General features: G+C 45.8%; 1 protein-coding gene across 5 annotated transcripts in view; it reads left to right on the top strand.

Annotated features, from left to right (window-relative positions):
- The window catches only part of CTNNBL1 (catenin beta like 1), an 86,667-nt gene that overhangs the window by 22,925 nt on the left and 41,356 nt on the right, over nucleotides 1-22,386 (top strand). For all 5 annotated transcript variants that reach the window (XM_039498365.1, XM_039498364.1, XM_039498368.1 and 2 more), the window contains exons 5-10: nucleotides 2,092-2,189; nucleotides 5,330-5,423; nucleotides 8,357-8,448; nucleotides 12,142-12,214; nucleotides 12,444-12,502; nucleotides 13,700-13,848. In XM_039498365.1, coding sequence (XP_039354299.1) covers nucleotides 2,092-2,189; nucleotides 5,330-5,423; nucleotides 8,357-8,448; nucleotides 12,142-12,214; nucleotides 12,444-12,502; nucleotides 13,700-13,848 — 565 coding nt within the window. The remainder of the gene's footprint in view (nucleotides 1-2,091; nucleotides 2,190-5,329; nucleotides 5,424-8,356; nucleotides 8,449-12,141; nucleotides 12,215-12,443; nucleotides 12,503-13,699; nucleotides 13,849-22,386) is intronic.

The raw sequence follows: 22,386 nt of genomic DNA, 5'->3' as shown, positions 1-22,386 counted from the left end.
CAGCTTGCTACAGAAACGCCAACAATAGAGTTAACAGAGACTTTTAGCCTGGAAAAAGAAGGGTCTTCAACTCGAAGATGCATGACGCTGGGTGGTGAAAGCCGCGAGGAAGCCACTAAGCCGATCACCCTTCTTACAACCAGGAGGATTACCATCGGCACATGGAATGTGAGGACCATGTATGAGTCAGGAAAGACGGCGCAGGTTGCAGCAGAGATGAGGAGCAACAACCTGACCCTACTAGGCATTAGCGAGACAAGATGGAAGATCCAGACCTTCATTAATAGCTGCCTCAGAAGGATTCTCCAGATCCGCTGGCCAGACACCATCAGTAACATCCACCTCTTGGAGAGGACCCATCAACTCCCAGCAGAGGAAGAAATTAGAAGGAGAAGGTGGGGCTGGATAGGACATACACTACGCAAGCAGCCAACCAACATCACCAGACAGGCACTGCAGTGGAACCCCCAAGGCAAGCGGAAAAGAGGCCGCCCAAGAAATACCTGGCGACGCGACCTTCAGGTTGATAGCAAAAAAATGGGCTATACCTGGAACCAGCTAGAGCGAATGGCCCAGGATAGAAGACTATGGAGATCTGTGGTTGGCGGCCCATACCCCGGTTGGGGTGACGGGCATGAATGAATGATGATTAGTGGTAAATGTGTAGGTGACCATTTCAAAAGTGACCTAGGAACCTGTCACTGGCTTTTAATGGGTCTTGGGCTCCTAAGTCACTTAAACACTTCAAAACTTTACTTCTATGTTTAGGTGAGCAAAGGCCTGACTTTGATGTTTTGCGAGCGTAACCTGTGTTTTTGTATCAGCAAAACTAGTCTCGCCTCACTAAGGGTAGGTCTACTCTACAAGTGAAGGTGCGATTGTAGCACAGGTAGGTGATACCTGTGCTAGCCTCAGTCTCGCTAGCATGGGTAACAGTAGCTGTGTAGACGTGGCAGGATGGGCTTCAGCAAGGTCCATCCCATCCCATCTGCAGTACTATTGTTGCCTGTGCTAGCTAGATTAAAGCTGGTGCAGGTATACCTCCTCATGCCAAACTCACCCCTTTACATGAATGCTGCTGCATGTGAAGTAGGTACTATCACTTACTGATCTGAGCATTCTGCAGTGCCTGGATGTAGCAGTTTGACGTGGGAATGAAATAGCAGTCGTATTACAGAATTTCCTGGGTCTGGTTAAGTCAGGACTGTAACCTTATTAAATAATGAAGTATATAAAAATACATTTCCATTCTTACATAAATGGATGCCTAGTTTATTAGCCTGTGGATTTTAAAGAGATCCTTCAGAATCTTGTTATGTAGGACATCTTGACAACTGGATTTCTTGTTCTGTCCCAGTGGGAATTGGGCAGGATTGATCAGTGTGTCTGAGAGAATAGGAAAGTGGGTCTAATGAGAGGGAATACGTCTGGCTGTACTAAGAGCTGTGTAGCTGTCCAAAGAACCATGTGTTATACAGCCCAGTGTTAATGAATTAAAATTGGCTGGCAGGATTTTTGCAGTTTTCCTGTGGGGTGCATGGTTATAGACACATGCTGTCCTAATTGGGCCAGGCAGAAGAGGGTTATCACTCCACCGTCATATTACGGCCTTGTTCGTGGGGTGCATGCTATGCCAAGTTAGCGATGGGATCATTGGGAGGATAATGCACACAAATCAAATTGCTACATTTTTCTGTGCTCCTAACTAGAGTTTTAACAATTGCTACAATGTAAAATGGCTGGTAACCAGTTGAACCAGCTCTAGAGTATTTAATTGGTTTAAAAATGACAAAAAGCAAATGGCACTGGGGAACAGTGAAATTGCCAAATACAACAAATAGATGATCATGTTGCAGGATTACTCCCAATTACTAAAATCAGTTAGTTTTAGTGCTTATGAAAACAAGGGCTGCTAAAGCAGTGCCTGCACTTATGCTTGGTCTTCCTCTGTCTCTCTGCTCTGCTCTGCTCGGCACACGCTCCTTGCTATTCCAGTCTTGGCAGTCGGTGAGCAATCACACTCACGTTGGGCCAAGTATGAAGAGAAATGAGGTCTTGATTATGACTTTGGTTATCCTTAACATCTCCCACATGTGTCCATAGCCGTGGTGGATCTGCTTCAAGAACTGACGGACATAGACACGCTCCATGAGAGTGAAGACGGAGCTGAAGTCCTCATTGATGCTCTAGTAAGTAGCAATTTCAGTAACTCCAGATTAGGCTGATCAGTGGAAGGATGAGTTTTTAGATCTTTTTATAAAAGGATTTTTTATACCTGTGGCGTCAATGTTCCCTCTAATATTTTACATGCATGTGCGGAATGAATTTTGTTATGTGCACCAATATGGAGGTGATGTGTGGTGGGGGTGGGGCTGAGGGGTTCGGATTGTGGGAGGAAGCTCGGGGCTGGGGAGAGGGTTGGGCTGCAGGGTGGGTGACGGCTCTGGCTGGGTGCTTGGGCTCTAGGGTGGGGCTGGGGATGTGGGGTTTGGGGTGCAGGCTTCCCTGGGGCTGCGGCGGGGAGAGAGAACTCCCCTCAGCCCTTTCTGGCTGCGGTAGCTCCAGGGCCGGGGGACAGGTGCCTTTCCCTGGCCGAGGCAGCTCTGGGGCTGGGGCCAGGGGAAGCAGCCTCTCCCCACCTGCACGGCCCTTGATAGCCTGCTATGTAGCCGTGCAGCTTAGAGGGAACGTAGCCTGTGGTTCTCAGTGCAAGGCAGAACAGTGTTGCTCCTAGTCTGTTTGAATAATCCATTTTCTTTTGAATGGCTTGAGATACTGTGAATACAGCCATGATGGGTTTCTTTTCTGGTATGAGTGAATTCTTGGGGCAAGTTCCTCCTCTGCATCACCAGACCACCTGATTTTTTGGAAGTAAGGAAGAGCTTGTTTTTAATTTGCTTTGTGTGGAGACGGCATGTTTCTCTGTGTCGTATCTTACTGTGCTTCCTGTATTGTTATAGCAGGAGAATGAGGGCAGTTCTGTGACAGCAGCACAGTGTCATATTGAGTTAAATAGGAACTTGATACCTGCTCTTGTGCTTCCTTTGCAAAGCAAGGCAGTTCTCTGATCTGCTCATACTGGGAAAATTGAAATCCGTCATAGTTGGTTCAGAGATTTTTATTACTTTTTTTTAAAGCGCAGAAGGGCCATTTTGATCATCTAGTCTGACCTCCTGCATAATGCAGCCCAGAGATGTTCACCCAATATTGCCTTCCTCAAGCCAACGAACAATGGCATGATCCTATCAAGGAAAATGCTCAGAATTCTTCATGTATAATCCAGCAAACTCATCCTGCCACATACTTATGCTAAGGGTGGAAGAGAGTTTAATTATCCCTTATTCCACAGAGCGTAAACTGCGTGCGTGGTCCTGTACCAGTTGAAAAGGCACTACTACTGATGTCTTACTTTCCCTCATGAAGGAACTCTCTGTTTAGTTAACAGTATCGAGTGCCTCTCATCTGCTATGTTGGTGGGATACCCTCTTTTCCTGGTGTTTGGGCAGGATATCCTTTTTTACTGCATTGTAGTAGAAGGTGAAAGCTGTCAGTGTGAGCAGGAGTACATTGCAGGGAAGGGATGCCATTAGAACTATTTGTAACGGTATGCAAGAGATGGAGTCCATTCTCCTTTCAGGCAGTTTCTCCAAGTGAATTGCTGTGTTTGTGAAACACCTGCACTCTGGCTTGGTCTCTAACTATTATGTTGAGATTAAGGGGCTAGGGGATTATGGTTTCTTAGAGGAGCAGGGTGAGAAGACAGCTGTATTCTTTCTCCTACAATCCCTCTTGCCTAGTTGCTGTAATGTTGCCTTCCAAAGGTTAATTACAGTGGCCCTGAGTTGAGTTCCTCTGGCTGGCCTCTGGGCTGTTTTTAATTACTGTCCCTTCATAGAAGGGTTGCTGGATGAATGAAATGGAAGAGGGGAGCTGATAGGGAGGGTCCTTTCTATACAATGCACTGAAAGCAGTACATTGAACAAAAGCTCTTTCTGTGTATTTCTTGTCACCAGCCCACAATAGCCAGGTTTGATTGTTCACTTGAAAGAAACAGGTCAGCCATGTCATGAGAAAACCCGAGCTATCTGCTTCTAGAATCTAGATGGCTCCTTTATTTTAAGGATGTGGGCATCACCCTGGGAGGCCTGTTTAGAGATTGTTGCATTACCTACTACAGCACGCTAAACCCTGCTGTTACTGCACTCGCTGAGCTTATAGAAAACCTCAGTTAGCAAATGGGATTCGTGATTGGGGAGACACCGTGCTTGCATTTCCCACTCTCCTGTTTAAAACTGAGGATTGTCACATTAGACTTCAGCTAGTAGCAGGACTAAAGTAATGCTGGGATCCACAAACTTCAGAATCTGGATTCCCGTTTCTGCTATTGACTTGCTCTGTGGACTGGAACATGTCATTTCATCTCCATGTATGGGGAGTGGAGATCTTAACATGGGTGTTGCATGCCAAACTGTACCGATGTGTTGAGGTATGTAAGCTCTCTGGGGCAGGGAGTGTCTCCCTTCATGTTGCACAGAGCCTGGGCTTTTACTCAGCCAGCTCAGCCCGTGCGTAAATACGACTCACCTTGTTGTGACGGAGCATCAGCAGGCGTTAGAACGAGCTAGCTAGCGTGAGCTTACATCACACCTTTCAATCCTAGGCAAAGCAGTGCCCAAGTGAATGCCGTCCAAGGCGTCCCCCAAACTGCCAGAAAAGTCAAATTCATTTTTAATCATTTACAGTTGGCTCTGGCCCGGGTGGCTACGTGATGTCACACATAATGGAAGCCAAACCCATCCTTTTGTAAACCTTTCTGCACCTAGAACTAAGACTTCCCTCTGTGTGACTGCTGACTCCTTACGCTGTGATGCTGCCTTCACAGGCATTGTTTCAGCTGCTTTCTGACAGCCAAGGAAAAAATGCAGATAAACCATCAACAAGCAGTTGAAACTAGGGGAGCTGCTTTTATAGCTGACAGGCAGCTGATCCCCAGTTGGTTTTTAGTGTCTAGCACTTTGAAATTCAGGGAGATTATAAGTCAATCAGGGTGATTTAGGGAATAACAGACTGTGAAAAGGTTCATATTTTTCCTCCAGATGTTTGTTTTATCTGACACAAAAATTGTCTAATTAAGAAAAACGAAGTTGTGAATTTACTTTGTGAATCCTTTGCTAGCTCTGAGATTTCAGAGCACGATTGTTCATGTCTCCTGATCAGAGGCATGCTTTCTGGAGTGTTTCTGTTGTGCTTATTGATTTCTCCCCCCCACCCTCCTTCTCTCCCATCCCCACCCCAATCCTCTTTTCTCCATGTGGCCGCAATGCCTTAGGTTGATGGCCAGGTTGTGGCCTTGCTGGTCCAGAATTTAGAGCGCCTAGATGAAGGAGTAAAAGAGGAGGCTGACGGAGTCCATAACACGCTTGGTAAGGGGATGTTACAGTACAGTATCTCTTTCTGACACAGTCAACAGAGGGGCGGGTGTATGTAGTCTGTCCCTGTTGTGAACTACCACAGGGGGCAGAAAAGGCCTTGCATGACTTTCGTGTAATACTGCTTTCATTTAGCTCGCCAGTAATAAAGCATAAATCTGTTCGATAGATAACTTCATTACAGGAAGCTGTATTATTTTAAGAGGCTTCCTCCTCTTCATGTATTAAAGTATTAAATGTATTTTTCTGTGGTCTGCCAAAAGAGTAGCTTCATTTATCACAGCTGTGTTTCTTAGGAATAAATGTGCCATTAATTTGTTACCATCTAGAGCAGTGTTTTTCAAATGCAGATTTTTCTGCGGCCCAACAGCCTCCTGGGTGGAGATGGGGGAAGGGGGGCAAAGCAGTGGCCCCTCCCTGCAGCACCCAGCTGTTCCTCCTGGCTGCTTTGGTGTTTGCTGGCACCGCCAGCAGGGGATCAGCAGCCTGCACCACGCAGCCTCCTGGGGGCTCCGGGAAGCACCTCAAGAAACACATGGGGCCAGTGTGTGTGCTCAGCAGACTTTGGGTTTCAGGCCCTTAGGCCACCAAAAAAATTGTTCTGAGAACCCCTGATCTAGAGCCTAGGAAATATATCCTATAACACAGCAGCTCTCAGCCCTTCCAGACAACTGTACCCCTTTCAGGAGGCTGATTTGTCTTATGTACCCCCAAGCTTCACCTCAATTAAAACCTACTTGCTTACAAAATCAGACATAAAAATACAGAAGTGTCACAGCCACTATTACTGAAAAATGACTTTCTCATTTTTACCATATCATTCTAAAATAAATCACTTGGCATATAAATATTGTACTTACATTTCAGTGTATAGTATGTAGCAGTGGTTTTCAAACTTTTTTTCTGGTGACCCAGTTGAAGAAAATTGATGCCTGTGACCCAGCGGAACTGAGGATGAGGAGTTTGGGGTGTGGGAGGGGCTCAGGGCTGGAGCAGAGGGTTGGAGTGTGGGGGTGAGGGCTGCAGGGTGGGGCTGGGAATGAGGGGTTCAGGGTATAGGAGGGAGATCTGGGCTGGAGCAGAGGGTTGGGCTGTGGGAGGGGGTCAGGACTCTGGGCTGTGGGAGGGGCGCAGGCTCTGGGGTGGGGCTGGGGATGAGGGGTTCAGGGTATAGGAGGGGGATCTGGGCTGGAGCAGAGGGTTGGGCTGGGGACGCAGGCTCTGGGGTGGGGCTGGGGATGAGGGATTTGGGGTGCAGGAAGGTGCTGTGGGTTTGGGGGGGCTCAGGGCTGGGGCAGGGTATTGGGTGCGGGCTTACCTAGGGCAGCTCCCAGTCAGCGGCACAGCAGGGATGCTAAGGCAGGCTTCCTGCCTGTCCTCAGACCATGCTGTGCCACGGAAGTGGCCAGCATAGATCCAGCTCCTAGGCAGAGGCACACAAGTGGCTCCGCGCGGCTCTTACCTGTGGGGACTACCCCCCAGCTCCATAGCTGGTGCTCGGGGTGAGGGCAGCACACATTGCCCCACGGTCCCCCTGCCTAGGAGCCAGACCTGCTGCTGGCCGCTTCCAGGGCGCAGCGCGGCGTCAGCCTGCCTTAGATGGGCAGCACCGCGGACGGGACTTTTAATGGCCTGGTCGGTGATGCTGATCAGCGCCGTCATGACCCAGTGCCTTCCATTCTGCAACCTAGTACTGCGTTGCGACCTGCAGTTTGAAAACCACTAATATAGAGAGCAGTATAAACAAGTCATTATCTGTATGAAATTTTAGTTTGTACTTACTTGGCTAGTGCTTTCTATGTATACAGCTCTGCATATCTGCGGATATCTGCTGACCAGATTTGTGTTTCGCGGCTCGGATGCGAATCCGTGCACATCTCTATTTCTGTAGCCTGTTGCAAAACTAGACAAACAGGTAGATGAGTTGATGTACCCATGGAAGACCTCTGAGTACCTGCAGGGTCCACGTCCTCTGGCTGAGAACTACTGCTGTAACAACATTTACTTAGGGGCCCTCAAACTTTTGCGCAATGTGGTGACTGTTTTGCAGAATGCTTCCATTCTGTTATCACCTTCCCCTCTTAGAGTCGCGGAGTATCCTTTTGGCAACCACAGCAATGGCTTCATAACAAATCATATTAGGAAAATAAATAGATATTTTGGTTTGTCTCTTCATGCAAATGAAAATGGAGTGTTCGTACCTTGTGACCATCCACATGTGTCTCTGGGGGCCACAATTTGTTAACAACTGAGGTACAATGTTTGCTTATTTTAAATGTTCATTATTGTTTTCTGTAAGCACAGTGCTTAAAGCGAATGAGAGGCTGTTCTCTGAAAAATTCTTTTTCTTTAGAGTAATCCATTAGGTGGGCTCTATTTCATTTTTTTTCACACACACACTTCTGTGGCCGGTTCAAATTTGACCTGCAGAACATTCAAAGCTGTGCTGTCGGGGACTTTTGGTACTCATTTAAAGATGTCATTTCTCTGGCTCTGCATCCTTCCTGAGAGCTGGAGGAACGTGAGGCTGGAAGTAGGAATCTTTGTTTTGTTCACATCACTCTCTGGGAACTAATGTTTGTAATTCAGCCTTTCCCAGCGGGAGTTGCTGCATGGGATGGTGCAGGAACTCTGGCTAGGGATGAGGGGAAGGTAGTTCAGAGCTTCTTCAGACTCCCCCTGCAGGAGCTGGTAACACACGGTCTGGAGATGGATCACCGTGGAAATGAGAAAATTGAGACAGTGCCCTGTACCTAGTGTAGCTTAAATAAGACCTCTAACTTTGAAACAAGAACTGCAGCCCTTGGAAGGACATTAAAACTGACTGAGCAGTGTGGAGCTGGGAGAGGTGCCTCTGTTTGGGAGGGGACTGGAGCACAAATGGAAACAAAATGGGCTCAGGCTATGATCTGTATCTTTCTTGTCAGCGATCGTTGAGAACATGGCAGAGTTCCGGCCAGAGATGTGTACGGAAGCTGCGCAGCAGGGCCTCATGCAATGGTTGCTCAAGAGACTGAAGGTGAGTTTATTCCCCTTTCATCCTTCAATAATAAGCAACAAGCCAGTGACCTGGAAACTGATGCACTGTCCGGCATAAATACCAAAGGCCCAGGGCTAGTATTGACTCTTCCATTTAATGCAGATTTCACAGTCCCTTCAATTTCTCCTTCACTTCCACTCCCAACACCTGTGAGTGCAATAGATTTCAAGCCTTCCCTCTCCCAGCCTGGAAAATGTGCCTCTTGAATTTTTTTGTGGAGCACCAAAAATCGGAAAAACATGCTTTTGTATGCTAGCACCTGTGCATGGGGCTTAGGGAGTCTGTGGGGAAGTGTTCCAATTTGAGTCTCAGGCTGGTAGAGTGTCTGTAATAATTTGTGTTTTCTGAGACTTTGCTTTTCTATTTGTTTCTCGTGTGTTCTGTTTGGTAAATATGGCCCTGATCCTGCAATGAGAACCCATGTAGATCAGCCCTTCTGCCTGCAAGAAGTCCCATTGATACCAACAAGGCTCTACATGGGTGGTGTAGTCCACCCTTGTGTCTGCAGTTGCAGGATCGGGGCCTATGTTAGTAATTTTCACTTGTTAAGGCTCCACACTCCCTTGTGTGCAACTATTAGGATGTGGTGGGGAATGTTCTCTGAATCAGAAGGATCTGTGTTTTGTTTTGATTACACTGTTGCCAATAAATAAGCCCAGACCATTGGTACCACATGTTAATGTTCTCCACTCTCGTTATGCACTAGCAAGCACTTGTCTTCTGAGTCACGCGTGTTCCTCCTGGTAATGCTGGTGGACAAGTAAAGAAAAGGCAGCCTGGTTGGCTGCTTCTGCAAAAAAAAATAAATACCAGTACGGGGTAGGAAGGGGAAATAAATACGTCAAAAGAAGAGCCAAGTACTTAATCCTTTGCATGCCAAGGAGTGTTTGGCCAAGACCCACCTTGGGCTGGGGTAAGTTTAAGAAGGGTTCAGTGCTTGGATGCCCACAAGGAAAATGCTGAGATGTTGTTAACCTTGAAGAGTCTATTGAAAACAATGGCGAGTGCATGAAAACATCCTGTATGAAATAGCAGGTGAGTCTCCCTTAAAAAGGGGGTTGTGGGGGGTGCTGCTGCAGCGAGTAAGTTAACAGCTCTATTCATATGCTGAGGATGTGCTAGTGGTCAAGTCCTTGCCTTTGTGTTGTTCGAAAATTAGCACCTCTAGCAGTGGAGAACCCCCTCCTCTCTCCCCTCCACCCCAGAACACCTTAGTAGTCAAAAGGCAACTGAACCACAAAATATATTCCACCAATTGTATAAGTCTGCAAATGTTCCTCTGTGTCCCGTACGTAGTTGTTAGCAGAAGTAACCTATAATTTCTGACTGCAGGTGGTAACATAATTATGTTTCTTTTGGCTAAAAACAAAACAAAAAAAAAGTAAAGCTAATTGTATTCCAGGCAGGTATGTACTAAATGCAGACCTCCTCTCTGCTATGTAATTACTCTGACAGCTGAAAGACTTAGAAACTTAGGAAAGCAAAATAATCACCACTTGGATTCCCCTGGTTAGTGCAGCCAGACGTGACCACTGACAGGCTGGCGAGCCTGGTGCTGAAGGCAGGCATTGTCTTCATTCTGACATGTTTTAATTTCTGCGGGGCGTAAGTGCAATGTGGTCAGGCAGTGTTTGCTTTTGTTTACAGCTGTCACTGGGGGAAGGTGCATGCTAATGAAATTTCATTCAGTGACCTTTGCTTTTGGCAATACTTGGCTGATTTGACCGTTTCTGCCCCCGCAGACACACGCCTGCCCCCTCCCATTGCTTCAGTGTTGGATGGGAAATACCTTCCTTGCTTTGTGTGGGCTTTGGTTCCCTGTTTTGTGTCAGTGAGCGAGCCCTCAGTCTGTTCAGTTGCATCACAGACCTCGAGAGCATCCTGCTGATTTATTCCCCGAACGCATTCAGGCTTCTTTTGAGCCAAGTGCGTTATCCCTTTGCATGCGAACAGACGTGCTGGTCCAGGACCACGTCGTGGGCTGGGATAAGCATAGGAAGTCTTCGTCCAGTCAGCACCTGCAAGCAGAATCTTGTTTTTCCCAAGAAGTGGCGTTGGTTAGTTAGTAGATAGTGCCGGTTCCAGGAGAAGAGTGTTAGGCCAGTGCCTCAATATGTGGTAAGGGCTCTGCTGCTGGAGGTCCCATCCTCAGGAGGAGATGTTGGACAAAGGCTCTGGCCAGAGATCTCTAAAGAGACCTGGCTCTTTCACAAGAGTAAAGATATGTGAACTCTGGTTTCTAACTTAGTTACTTGCATTCTGGCCATCAAAACGCCCTCAAGGGGAGACGTTAACGCCCTCAAGGGGAGAAGTTATATTTACTTCCTCATAAAAATTGTATTGGGTTGCTAGTGTGTAGTGTGTGTATCACCCAGGAGTGTGGGTCAGACACAGACTGTTATTTCCTAGGGCCTGGCTCACCAGGGAGGAGGAATGCCCCGATTTCATTGGTTACTCTTACAGATGGCCCAGAATGGCTGCCATGCTCCATCTCCAGAGCTGGCAGACGATTGGTATGAAGAGCTGCAGTCTGTAGAGCGCTTTGGGATCTTTCTGGGGAAAAGGCTTAGTGGAAACAGTACATTGGTGCCCCTTGGTGCGTCCTCCTGTTCGTTATTGGCACCAGATATTAGTCTTTTGTTCTCTCTAATGTGGCAACAGACTGAGATGATTGGTGCAGACGACACCTTGCGTGGTGACTGCTCCCTTAGTGACGCTGCAGGTAGCTGTGTGTGGCAGGCAGAGTGTGGCTGGTGACAAACACTATTTTAAACCTAACCCTTTTTGTGTACTACTTTTTTCTCTGTGTTCAAGGGAAGATTAATGGCCAGGCAGTGGAAAGTAAAAGCCTTAAAGGAGGCTGCCTGTTTTGTAAACGCCTTCAGTGAACTGACCCACATTAGTGCTTCTGAACTGTTACTGGCCAGTCTGTAACTGTTCCCTCCAATGAAACTGCTTGGTAGGTAACACTGGGGGTTGAGCACGATTCATGATCCCATCCAAGGGTCTTGCCTTTCTTCCAAGAAAGAGTTCCGGGCTGTTCGCTTTCATCGTGTCCAAGTGACTGCAGTGTTCGTGCAAGGTGTGGGATTGGGCCCCAAGCCCCGATACAGTGTGGGCCGGGGCAGTGCCAGAGTCTTGCATGCTGCCCTTCTTGATGCATCTCAGGCCTTTGTCCGGGTGTGTGAGGTCAGTGTTTGCCACTGGGTAGCTTTACTGTGATTCAGTTGACCCCAATTCAGTTCCTGGTGAGGTGGGTATAGGTTGTTCACACTGGGGTGAGGATACGTGCGTACAGACCTATGTATAATCTCTATTTCTGTAAGTGGGTATGAAAAATCTGTCCTAACACATTTCTCCCTGTATGCGCCCAGTGGCAGGCCATGTTTGTAGACCTTCCAAGCCCACTGCCAGGCATACTTGCATACACAAGCTTTTGCCTCTGAGGATATCGGCAGGGATCAGAGTTGATTTGATTGCTTTTTTTTAAATCAGTGAGAAGAATTAATTTTTTTTCTTGGCACTGAATCAGATTATAAGATTATTGCTGTTTGTGTTTTGTTTTAATCGTTGCTCATGTGTTGCGTGATCTGCTTAGCACGTTCTCTAAATCAAAATAAACACCCAGAGCAGTGCCCCTGAGGGGTTTCTCATCCTTGTTTTCTCCAACAGGCAAAGATGCCTTTTGATGCCAACAAGCTGTACTGCAGTGAGGTGCTGGCCATTCTGCTCCAGAATAATGATGGTGAGATGCAGCCCTGGTATTGATATTCTGTTAGGATAGGATCCAGGCTTGTTTCAGATCATGACAGCACTCTTCTGCCTCTGGCTTCCCCTTGCTTTCTCTCTCTCTCTCTCTGCAGCTTTTGTACTCTGTCAAGCTGTATTGATTTTGTTTGCTGATGTATCAGTGTTAGACGGCTGTAAAATCTGACAGTTAGCTTCATTTTTTCCTCTCTTTTTTTCCCCTCTAGACAACAGGGAATTGCTTGGGGAGCTGGATGGGATCGATGTGCTGCTTCAGCAGTTATCTGTGAGTAATTCATGTGCTTCTGGTCTGCCATTGAGAGACTCACTGATTGGGGTTGAAAATAGTGATGAGCAAAAATAGTAGCAGGAGTGGAACAGATGCTAGGTATTGTTCTGTCTTGGCAGCTTGTATACATTGTTGCATTATAATGCTCACTCTTCAGCACTTTCATAGTACTTTGGAAACTTCCACCGGGAGCTCACCCTCCAAGACAGGTGGGGGTTGTCCCCATTTTAGAGCTGTTAGTACTGAGGTACGACAGAAGTTAATGGTTTACCTAAAGCTACATCAAGACTTGAAGGTAAAGTGAGGATTAGAACTCGGGTGCTCCTGGCATCCTCTGCTCAGTGCACTAGACTGCATTGCCTATTTGCCCTTTTAAGGGGGTTTACTCAGCTTTGTATCCTTAACTACTTCTTGTTCGCTGAAGTGATGGTGACATGCGTGGGTAAGGTCTAGGGTCAGGCTTATATTTACTTCACTCAACAACTACTTCTGGTGTTCACTATCAAGGTCTGTTCAGCAGTATCGTAGTCATTGAGGCTTGCATACAGAGAAGGGTTGAGGAAGAAATTAAGCAAAAAAACAGGAGTAAAGGCTAGTGACAACAGGGGAGGCCTTGTCTTTGGGGTGCAGAAGAAAAAAAAATCAGGAAAAACTAACAATTATGTGGAATTGTTGGGCAGAGGCTGGTTGGGAGGAGGTCAGGAATGGCATAAGTGACTATTGAGGGATGCTAGTGGGGTGGTGGTAGGTTGGCTATTTGAAGTGATCATAGATTTCGTTAGTACACACAAACTAGTACAAAGAAGAGGTCATCTGAGCACACAGTCAGCAGCAGTTGTGCCTCTGGTAATCAGCTGTATCCTCATTGCACTATAGGTCAGGTAACCAACTTGATTCCATTTTTCCAGCACACCCTCCTGTTGTGCTTTCGATCGAATCCCATTTGCTAGCAGCCATTTGGGCCATGGCAATAACAGTCAGTCACGCCAAATGGAATGAGAGAGGCGCAGAGATATGGGGGGTAATGCACCGAGAGGGTGGTTGCTACCATCATAGTTGCAGGCTTATGCAAAATTGTAATTTACAAGTTAAACTCTGAAGCTTTGCCCTGCAAAATGTTAATTTGTGTTTGATGTCAGTGTTCATATGCAGCCAAGTAAGGGCTTACATTTTTTTGCTGCCTTTGGCATGCAGGTGTTTAAACGACACAATCCAAGCACGGCCGAGGAGCAGGAAATGATGGAGAACCTGTTTGACTCTCTCTGTTCCTGTCTAATGCTGAGCTCCAACCGAGATCGCTTCCTGAAAGGGGAGGGGCTACAGCTGATGAACCTCATGCTCAGGTACATCTCTGACTTCTCGATCTCATTCACACTTAACCAGAACAACACATGCACCTTGTGTCCAGACACCTCCGTCCTCATGCTCTGCCTCTTCGGTCCAGCAGCGTCAACAAGTACAACCACTAGTGAGACAAATTGGGTGGTGTCTCCCTGCCAGCTGGTTGCTAAATGCACCTGTAATCAACCCAGGTTCTAGTTTGGAGGACACATTCCTTTTTGGGTGATCCCTCTTTGTCCCAACGCAATACTCCCCTTTGATCTAGCCAGAGATTCTTAATGTGCTTGTTTCTCCATCCAGTCCCCTCGCTCACATCTGAATATCTCACTGATATAATGCTCCATCCATCTCACATCCCTGACAGTTCTGTGTAACAATCCCAGTTCTGAATTTTATGCAAAAAAAGTGATTTTTTTTAAATTTATTTTTTTGGGTGAAACTTCCCCTAGTGAGGCATTACTGAGATAAAGTAGCTGCTGGAAGATGCAAGTATAATTCTGTCCTGGAAAACCAGGTGAAAGAACACTATAAGTCAATCCACTAACCCACTAAGAATTTGGACTCCAACAAAAACTGACTATGGTTGTGGGGGCCTCTGAACAGAGTGCTTTTCTTTGTATCCAGATGTTATCCTTGCAACATTGATTGACCAGGTTGGTAAGGGTGTTTTTGTGAAAGCTGAGGTGAAACTGCTTTTGGGAAATGAATATAAATGTGCATTTCCTATCCATGCATGTTTTGTGTCACACCGTAACTCTCCAGTCCTCCTCCTCCTCCCCTCTTTGCTGGTGAAGCGTATCTGCTCTGACTTGACGGGCTCTGCCCAAGCCTCACAATTGCATGTTGAGTAGGCTCTCTGTCCAATTCTGCCTGGTGCGCTGAGCTGCCTGTGGAGGCTGCTAGCAAATGCCAATGAGAAATGATGTATTCCTGCAGTGTATGGCTGGGTAATGTGCAGCAGTGGGGAGCTGAATAAATATCCAGAAACGTGGATTGTTCAGATAGGAACACTGTGTTTTCTTAAGGCTAATTAAAAAAAGCTCCAACGCCAAGGACAAGGGGGAAGCCTCCCCCTGCCTCTAGGTTGTTTCTAATGCTAAGTGGCTAAGCTAGTCTTGCGGAACTAAATATCTGGAGTACTTGTGCCACGTGGGTAGGAATTACCATTTGGATTTTTAATGGCTTTTTTCCCTTTTTTGGACTGCGATGTTTACCATCTTCTTCACCAGGATCCTAGCTGGAATGCTATGACGAGGGGAAAATTTTTCCCTTGACACTTTTCTTTTTTTAGTGGCCATAAAGGAGCAATGAAGGGCAAAGCACAATTAAACCACCATCAACATCTGTGTTGTTGCTTCAGTCTGTGAAAGGAGTTGCAGTTTTGGAAATATGGCTCCTCACCCAAAGTGGTGAAAGGGGAAAAGTAGGACTTATCAAAGCTTGAGCAGGGCTCTGGATTTGCACGTTAGTCAATGATAAAGGGGACTGGATTGCTTGTGGGGCGAAGCCTTGAACTATTCAAATCCAGTGCAGGTCAGCAGCAGCCAGAAGTCATTGTCGCCTGGCTGTTTGACCTGGCAACAGGAGTTGGTGTTCTGCCTGATTCCTTCTAGTAGACAGATGTTCACGTCCCCAAACCACCATCACACGTGGCATTGATTTGTCTCCTTGTTGCACGTTTCAGAGGGAGCAGTGACTAGCTGGGCCTGGAGAGCAAACTACTCACCGCTCGCTAAAAGTGGTTCCTGTAGGTCAAGGTTAAAGGCACCGAGTGGGAGCTTTTATTGCTGTCATCTGTGCTGTCTGTTCTGTTCCACTTTCTATGGGCTGGGAGTCCGACCCTCTCACTAACAGTAAAATAATTACTTCTCTCTTAAAGGATATGAAAGAACTTGAACATACTCAGTTCACTCTTTCTGTGCGCGGACATGTCCTTTGATTCCCATTTCTAATGCATGTTTCTTAACACCTTTTTGGTATGGGTTTTTTTTTTTTAGGGCTGTCAAGCGATTAAAAAATTAATCGTGATTAATCATGCAATTAAACAATAATAGAATATCGTTTATTTAAATATTTTACAGTGTACAGTGCTCACTTTATTTATTTTTGATTACAAATATTTGCACTGTAAAAAAACAAAGAAATATTTTTCAGTTCACCTAACACAAGTACTGTAGTGCAATCTCTTTATCATGAAAGTTGAACTTACAAACGTAAAATTATGTAAAGAAAAAAATTGCATTAAAAAACAAATCAATGTAAAACTTTAGAGTCTACAAGTCCACTCAGTCCTGCTTCTTGTTTAGGCAATCGCTCAGACAAACAAGTTTGTTTACATTTGCAGGAGATAATGCTGCCTTCTTCTTGTTTACAATGTCACCGGAAAGTGAGAACAGGCATTTGCATGGCACTTTTGTAGCTGGCGTTGCAAGGTATTTATGTGCCAGATGCGCTAAAGATTCATATGGTCCCTTCATGTTTCAACCACCATTCTGGAGGACAAGTGTCCATGCTGATGACACACACGGGGGGGGACACGACAGGGCTCAGGACGGAGGGAGCTTGCTATTAGCAGCTGCTGTCTCAACTTGCTGATCTACTAAAAAAGGCAGTGTACTTAAAGTGAGGTCAGCGTACTTAAAGGGGCAATGCACATCTCTCACACACAAGGTGTGTGTCTGTTTCTCTCTGCCATGCTGTCTCCCCTCCCTCCATTCATGCTGCCTTGTAGAGTGTGAGGCTACATTAACAATGTGTTAACCCTTGAGGGCTCAGCCAAGTGCTAGTTCATTTAGCAGTAAGGCATTCCCTGGGAAATATTCCCACTCCCCCCCCCTCCACCCTCTGATTCCACCACCTCAACCAAGCTTCACAATCATCATTGCTGTGTACAGTATTAACTTGTTTAAAACTTTTACACACACGTGCATGTGTGTGTGTAATAGTCTTTTGCATGTGTGTGTGTAATAGTCTTTTGTCTGGAGAAAAAAATTTCCCTGGAACCTAACCCCCCCATTTACAAAAATTCTTATGGGGAAATTGGATTCGCTTAACATTGTTTTGCTTAAAGTAGCATTTTTCAGGAACATAACTACAACGTTAAGCGATGAGTTACTGTACACTATATCCACTGGATCCCCATAGTCCACATACTTGTTGACCCCCTCAGAGAATTCTAGTAGATTGGTGAGGCATGATTTCCCTTTATAAAAACCATGTTGACTATTCCCCAACAAATTATGTTCATCTATATGCCTGACAATTTTGTTCTTTACTATAGTTTCATCCAGTTTGCCTGGTACTGAAGTTAGGTTTAGTGGCCTGTAATTGCTGGGGTCACCTCTGGAGCCCTTTTTAAAAATTGGTGTCACATTAGCTATCCTCCAGTCATTTGGTACAGAAGCTGATTTAAATGATAGGTTACAGACGACAGTTAGTAGTCCTGCAATTTCACATTTGAATTCCTTCAGAACTCTTGGGTGAAAACCACTTGGTCCTGGTGACTTATTACTGTTTAGTTTAACAATTTGTTCCAAAACCTCCTCTAATGATACCTCAATCTGAGACAGTTCCTCAGATTTGTCACCAAAAAGAATGGGTCAGGTTTGGGAATCTCCCTCACATCCTCAAGCGTGAAGACCGAATTCAAAGAGCAAAGAATTCATTTAGTTTCTCCGTAATGGCCTTATCGTCCCAGAGATCCACAACCTGCGCACCAGGCAGGCAAGTCACTATACGGTTCTCCTGGGGAGGAATAGCTCAGTGGTTTGAGCACTGGCCTGCTAAACCCAGGGTTGTGAGTCCAATCGTTGAGGGGGCCATTTAGGGATCTGGGGCAAAATCAGTACTCGGTCCTGCTAGTGAAGGCAGGGGGCTGGACTCGATGACCGTTCGGGGTCCCTTCCAGTTCTATGAGATAGGTATAGCTCCATATATTTATGGTAGCATTCTCTGAAATGCTCCTCCAGTTCAGCCACCCTGGTCTCCAAAGCCCGTACACGGTCTCTGAGGGCCAGGAGCGCCTTACACCGAACGCACACGTACGCCATCTGCCCATAGGGCAGGTAATCATACATGCTGCATTGGGTGCAATTAACTGGCTTGCCCCCACTCTGTTGCTGGACTTCTGACTGCATGCTCTTTATATTCCTGCAGCTGGTTCCTTTGTTGTTGTTTTGTTTTTTTTCAGGGGGTGTTTTTTAGCTTAAGTTTGAAGAAGTTTAAGAAATGTTAAGTGTATGTAGTCCCCCCCTTACACCCGCCCAAGGTCTAACAAGTCCCAAGTTCTAACGTTTTTCGTTCACCTGGTGTGGGAGAGAGGAGAGCTAGGTAGGAATGTTCTGTGGCTTGACTCCTGGCTATTTCCTAGGCACATGTTACATTCTTTGTCTAGTGCTTCCAAGCACGTTAGCAGGTCTGTATCACTGGTGTAACTGCTCCATTAGTGAGATCATCTATCCAGAGCTGCCAGACAGTGTGGTGTCCTTCAGCTGAATGGTTAGCTTAGCAGATAAAGTGACCCAAGAGATTCCCATGGACGACAAAGGAATGAAAACAGGTCTGGGTTACTTATGCTGAGATTTAAGACTATATATCCACCAGCAAAGGAAACTTGCTCCTTGTGTGAACTTGTTTTCTTACTTCCCTTGGGGACTATGCACAGCCTTCATCTACGCTCCCATTAAACAGCAAACCATAGTCAGTGCTGAGTGTCTTCAGTTAATGTATTTTTAAGTGACACATTCAACAAAAACTGGGCAAATGTTCTTATTAAAGCAGAGCAGAAATTGATTTTCAGACTTTATATACTGGGCCTCTGTATGATGCATCTTTATTCTGCTTAACTAAATGGATGCTGAAATGTTCCACGGGGTCAATCTAGTTAAAGTTACAAATAAAAGGCATGGCGAATCAAAGCAGCGTGACACAGGAAGGCTGTTCCATATGGCAGAAACTGCAGAGAAAGTTCTTGTGCTGACAGTGGCAAGAGTAGCTGAAGAGAGGAGGGAGCAAACAAGAAATAGTCAATGCACATGAGGCAACTGTTTCAGTAATGATGGCAGTTTTGAACTGAGCCCTGAATTAATAGGGAGCCGACAGTGGTATTCAAAGACACGCCTGTGGTGGGCATCACCCTTTGTATGTCTGGGAAGATGGGTGGCAGTATTCTGCTCTTGAAGTCTGTGATCTGTGTCTGGGGCGTGGGGGGTCATTGAGATGGGAGTTGCACCAGTCAGATCAGGAGGAGATAGAGGCCTGGATGAGCACTTCAGCAGAGGGGCAGATGGCTGATATTGCAGAGGTGGGGATAAACAGATTTGCAAAAGGCAGTTATGGAAGAAGCAGGAGAATAGAGGATTGAGAGTGACTGAATTGTGGGCAGTGGAGACAGAAGAGAGATCTGAGACAAGGTGAGACCTAGAGGAGATAGAATTGCTTGAGAATGCACCTTGTGTCCAGGCATGGAGCCTTGATTATGCCCTGGGCTGCCTCTGACGAATGAGATAATTTATCAGCAAGATGGTGGCCACCACAGAAGGTTTAGAAATGTCACATCCAGTTAGTCTTTCTTCCAGCACAGTTCAGGTTTCTGCAGGCCAGGAAGCACTTTATGCAGCGTGGCATCGCAGGCGCTGTCTTGAGCCAAAAAAGGTTCAGTTCTCTTAAAAAGGCAACAAAGGGAGAAAACCGGAATTGTGTTGTCAGCTTCCTTGAAAACATTGACACGAGGCTTATTACTTTTGCTGTAAAACCCTGTTAGGGCTTGGAAGAGAAGCGACCACCGTGTTCTCAAGGGACATATTGAGAGGGATCTCTGTTGTGTAGCAAGAATAAAGTGAATCTATCTTGGTTATTAACTGAAGGTGCAGGCATGCACACAGACAAATGCAGCAGGTGCACAGAGATTTCCATTGCTTGAACGACAGACATTTCTATTCTGAAGAAATTCACTGTGGCTTTGCTTAACCTGTGCAAAAGCCTCTTTGACTGTGCAGCACAAACAAGGATATGTGAGCAGTACAAGGCACAAAATCTGACAAATGCGTCTGCATGTGCACAGCTCCACAGAGCCTGTCTATAGTCCTTTCAAGGTGCATCTTTCATGGCTCTTAACATTCTCATCTGTTTACTAGTCCTGGTGTTCCCAACGATCCCTTCAAAGCTCAGAATTAGTCTCCTTGCTGAATCTTTTTTCATTAAGCATAGACATTTTACCCAGTGTTTGCCTCGCAGGCTTTGTCCATTAGTCCATCAAGCATGCTGTACTGTTTCTTAACCGCTGAGGATAGGACAAGAAGCAATGGGCTTAAATTGCAGCAAGGGAGGTTTAGGTTGGACATTAGGAAAAACTTACTAACTTATTAACAGGGTGGTTAAGCACTGGAATAAATTGCCTTGGGAGGTTGTGGAGTCTCCATCACTGGAGATTTTTAAGAGCAAGTTGGACAAACACCTGTCAGGAATGGTCTAGATAATACTTAGTCCTGCCTTGAGTAGCAGGGGACTGGACTAGATGACCTCTCGGTCCCTTCCAGTTCTATGATTCTCAAAGTGACTAGTATACAACATACTCACTGGATCCCCCTTGTCCACATGCTGCTTGACACCCCCCCCCCTCCCCCCAAGAATTCTAGTAGATTGGTGATACATGATTTCCCTTTACAAAAACCATGATTATTTATTTCTCTTGATGTATACGGGGAAAATACAAATTTGAAGCATGAAAACCTTTTAGAAAGGAGAAATGTGAAGCACATGCAGTGGCCCTGGTAGATGCATACAGTGCCTTTGTCCGTAAGCGGTGTGCACAGGAGGTTGATTGTTACTCTGACAGTAAGTGCTGCCATTAAAAATAACACTACAGCTCGGGTGGGGGTGGAGGGGGGGGGGTGTCGTCTTTGCACAACGTGTACTCTGACCTCTGTGTAATGTAATGGGAGAGATGCATGACTGGGATGCGATGGATTGGGATGAACTGAATGACACTAGAAAACCCTGCTTATAAGAGAGAGGATGATGTATAGAGACAGGGTTTATAATAATTGGCTTTACATTTATGCTAATGTGGGGTCTGGAAAACCTTGGCAACAATCCTTTTAAAGAAATAGACTTTACAAAGGATACTTCTCTTATGTTGAACAGCAGCAAAGGAATAAACCACAGGGTGCTATGTGCAATGGGGAGACTCTGCATTGTAGTGCGTTAGTCCTTCTTTTAACCTGAGCTCACTCTCTATTTGGTGGGCTGCACGTCTGCTTGTGTTTGAATTAGTGCTCAGCTAAAAGATACTTCAACAAACCCAGATGAGACTAAGATAAACTACTTGCCCTCCAGTAGAATAAATATTTCAAATAAAATCAACCCTAGACAGTCCAGTCAAACAGCTATTGATCTCTAAAAGCCTGAACTTAAATCCAATGAATATTCCAGAGATAGCTCTGTGCAACCTGCCTAAATGCTGATCAATAGGCAATTACTTCCCTCTGAAAATGTTTCTTAGGCTATTCAGCCAAAAAAAGGACTTTATTTTTTAGCTTTTTGTTACTTTGACCCAGAGTGCAAGGGAGAGTTTGAGGTGGGAAGGGTGTGCAGGTAACAGATAGGGCAGGGAAAAGGTTGAACCCCCATATCTCAATTTATATATTTTTAATTTAATGCATAACTAGCATGAGTAAGGCCCAGGTCTTAGCAGAATATATAAGAACATTTAATGGATATTGAAAACATCCACAGTTACACTAGGCAGGGTAACTTTTTTTAGATGGGCTATATACTTTCATGCTTCAGGCATAAGATAACCACTAATTCATAGAGGTTAGGAAGAAGCTTCCACTGTAGACATACTCTTCTGTAATTATCCGCTATGGGGTTTCTTGCACCTTTCTCTGAAGCATCTGATCCTGGCTGCTGTCAGAGAGAGGATAATATACTAGATCAGTGGTCCCCAACCTTTTTCGTCTGGCAGGCGCCGGACAACGAGCCAGCGAGGACCGTGGCTGGTGGACAAGCATCCACCGAAATGCCGTCGAGAAGCGGCAACGTCAAGAGGCGTCTCCGCCGAAGTGCTGATTTTCGGTGGCATTTCGGCAGCGACACCTCTTGATGACGGGCACCATGTTGGGGGCCACTGTACTAGATGGACTAGTGGTCTGCTCTGTTTGTATGTGCCTGTTAAGAGCAGTGAAAATTTTTACCAATTAAGGGCTTGATCCTGCGTTGTCAGGTTTCATTGTGGTTTGGGGTATGATGGGGATGCAGACTTGGGCCCTGAGTATGCATTCTTGCCAGCCCCTCAGTGTTCTGCAGCATGGGCTGGAAGGGGCTGCATGGATTCTTTTGTCTTCCGGTTGTGTTGTCCCTGCGTGTGTTCATCTGATCCACTTGGCCTGCTAGCTAAACGTTTCCATGGCGCCTTTTGCAGTTCATGTTTCACAGATTTTGTTAAATGTCTCAAATCTATTATGGTCAATTATGTTGCTGATGTGAGATGCATAGAATTTAAAATACTACTTCTGAGGTACCTGCCTACAATGTGAATT

This window comes from Mauremys reevesii, linkage group 13 (genome assembly GCF_016161935.1).
Source record: "Mauremys reevesii isolate NIE-2019 linkage group 13, ASM1616193v1, whole genome shotgun sequence".
Taxonomy (NCBI): domain Eukaryota; kingdom Metazoa; phylum Chordata; order Testudines; family Geoemydidae; genus Mauremys; species Mauremys reevesii.
The sequence above is the reverse complement of the archived record's forward strand: the minus strand, read 5'-3'. Positions and strand labels throughout refer to the sequence as shown.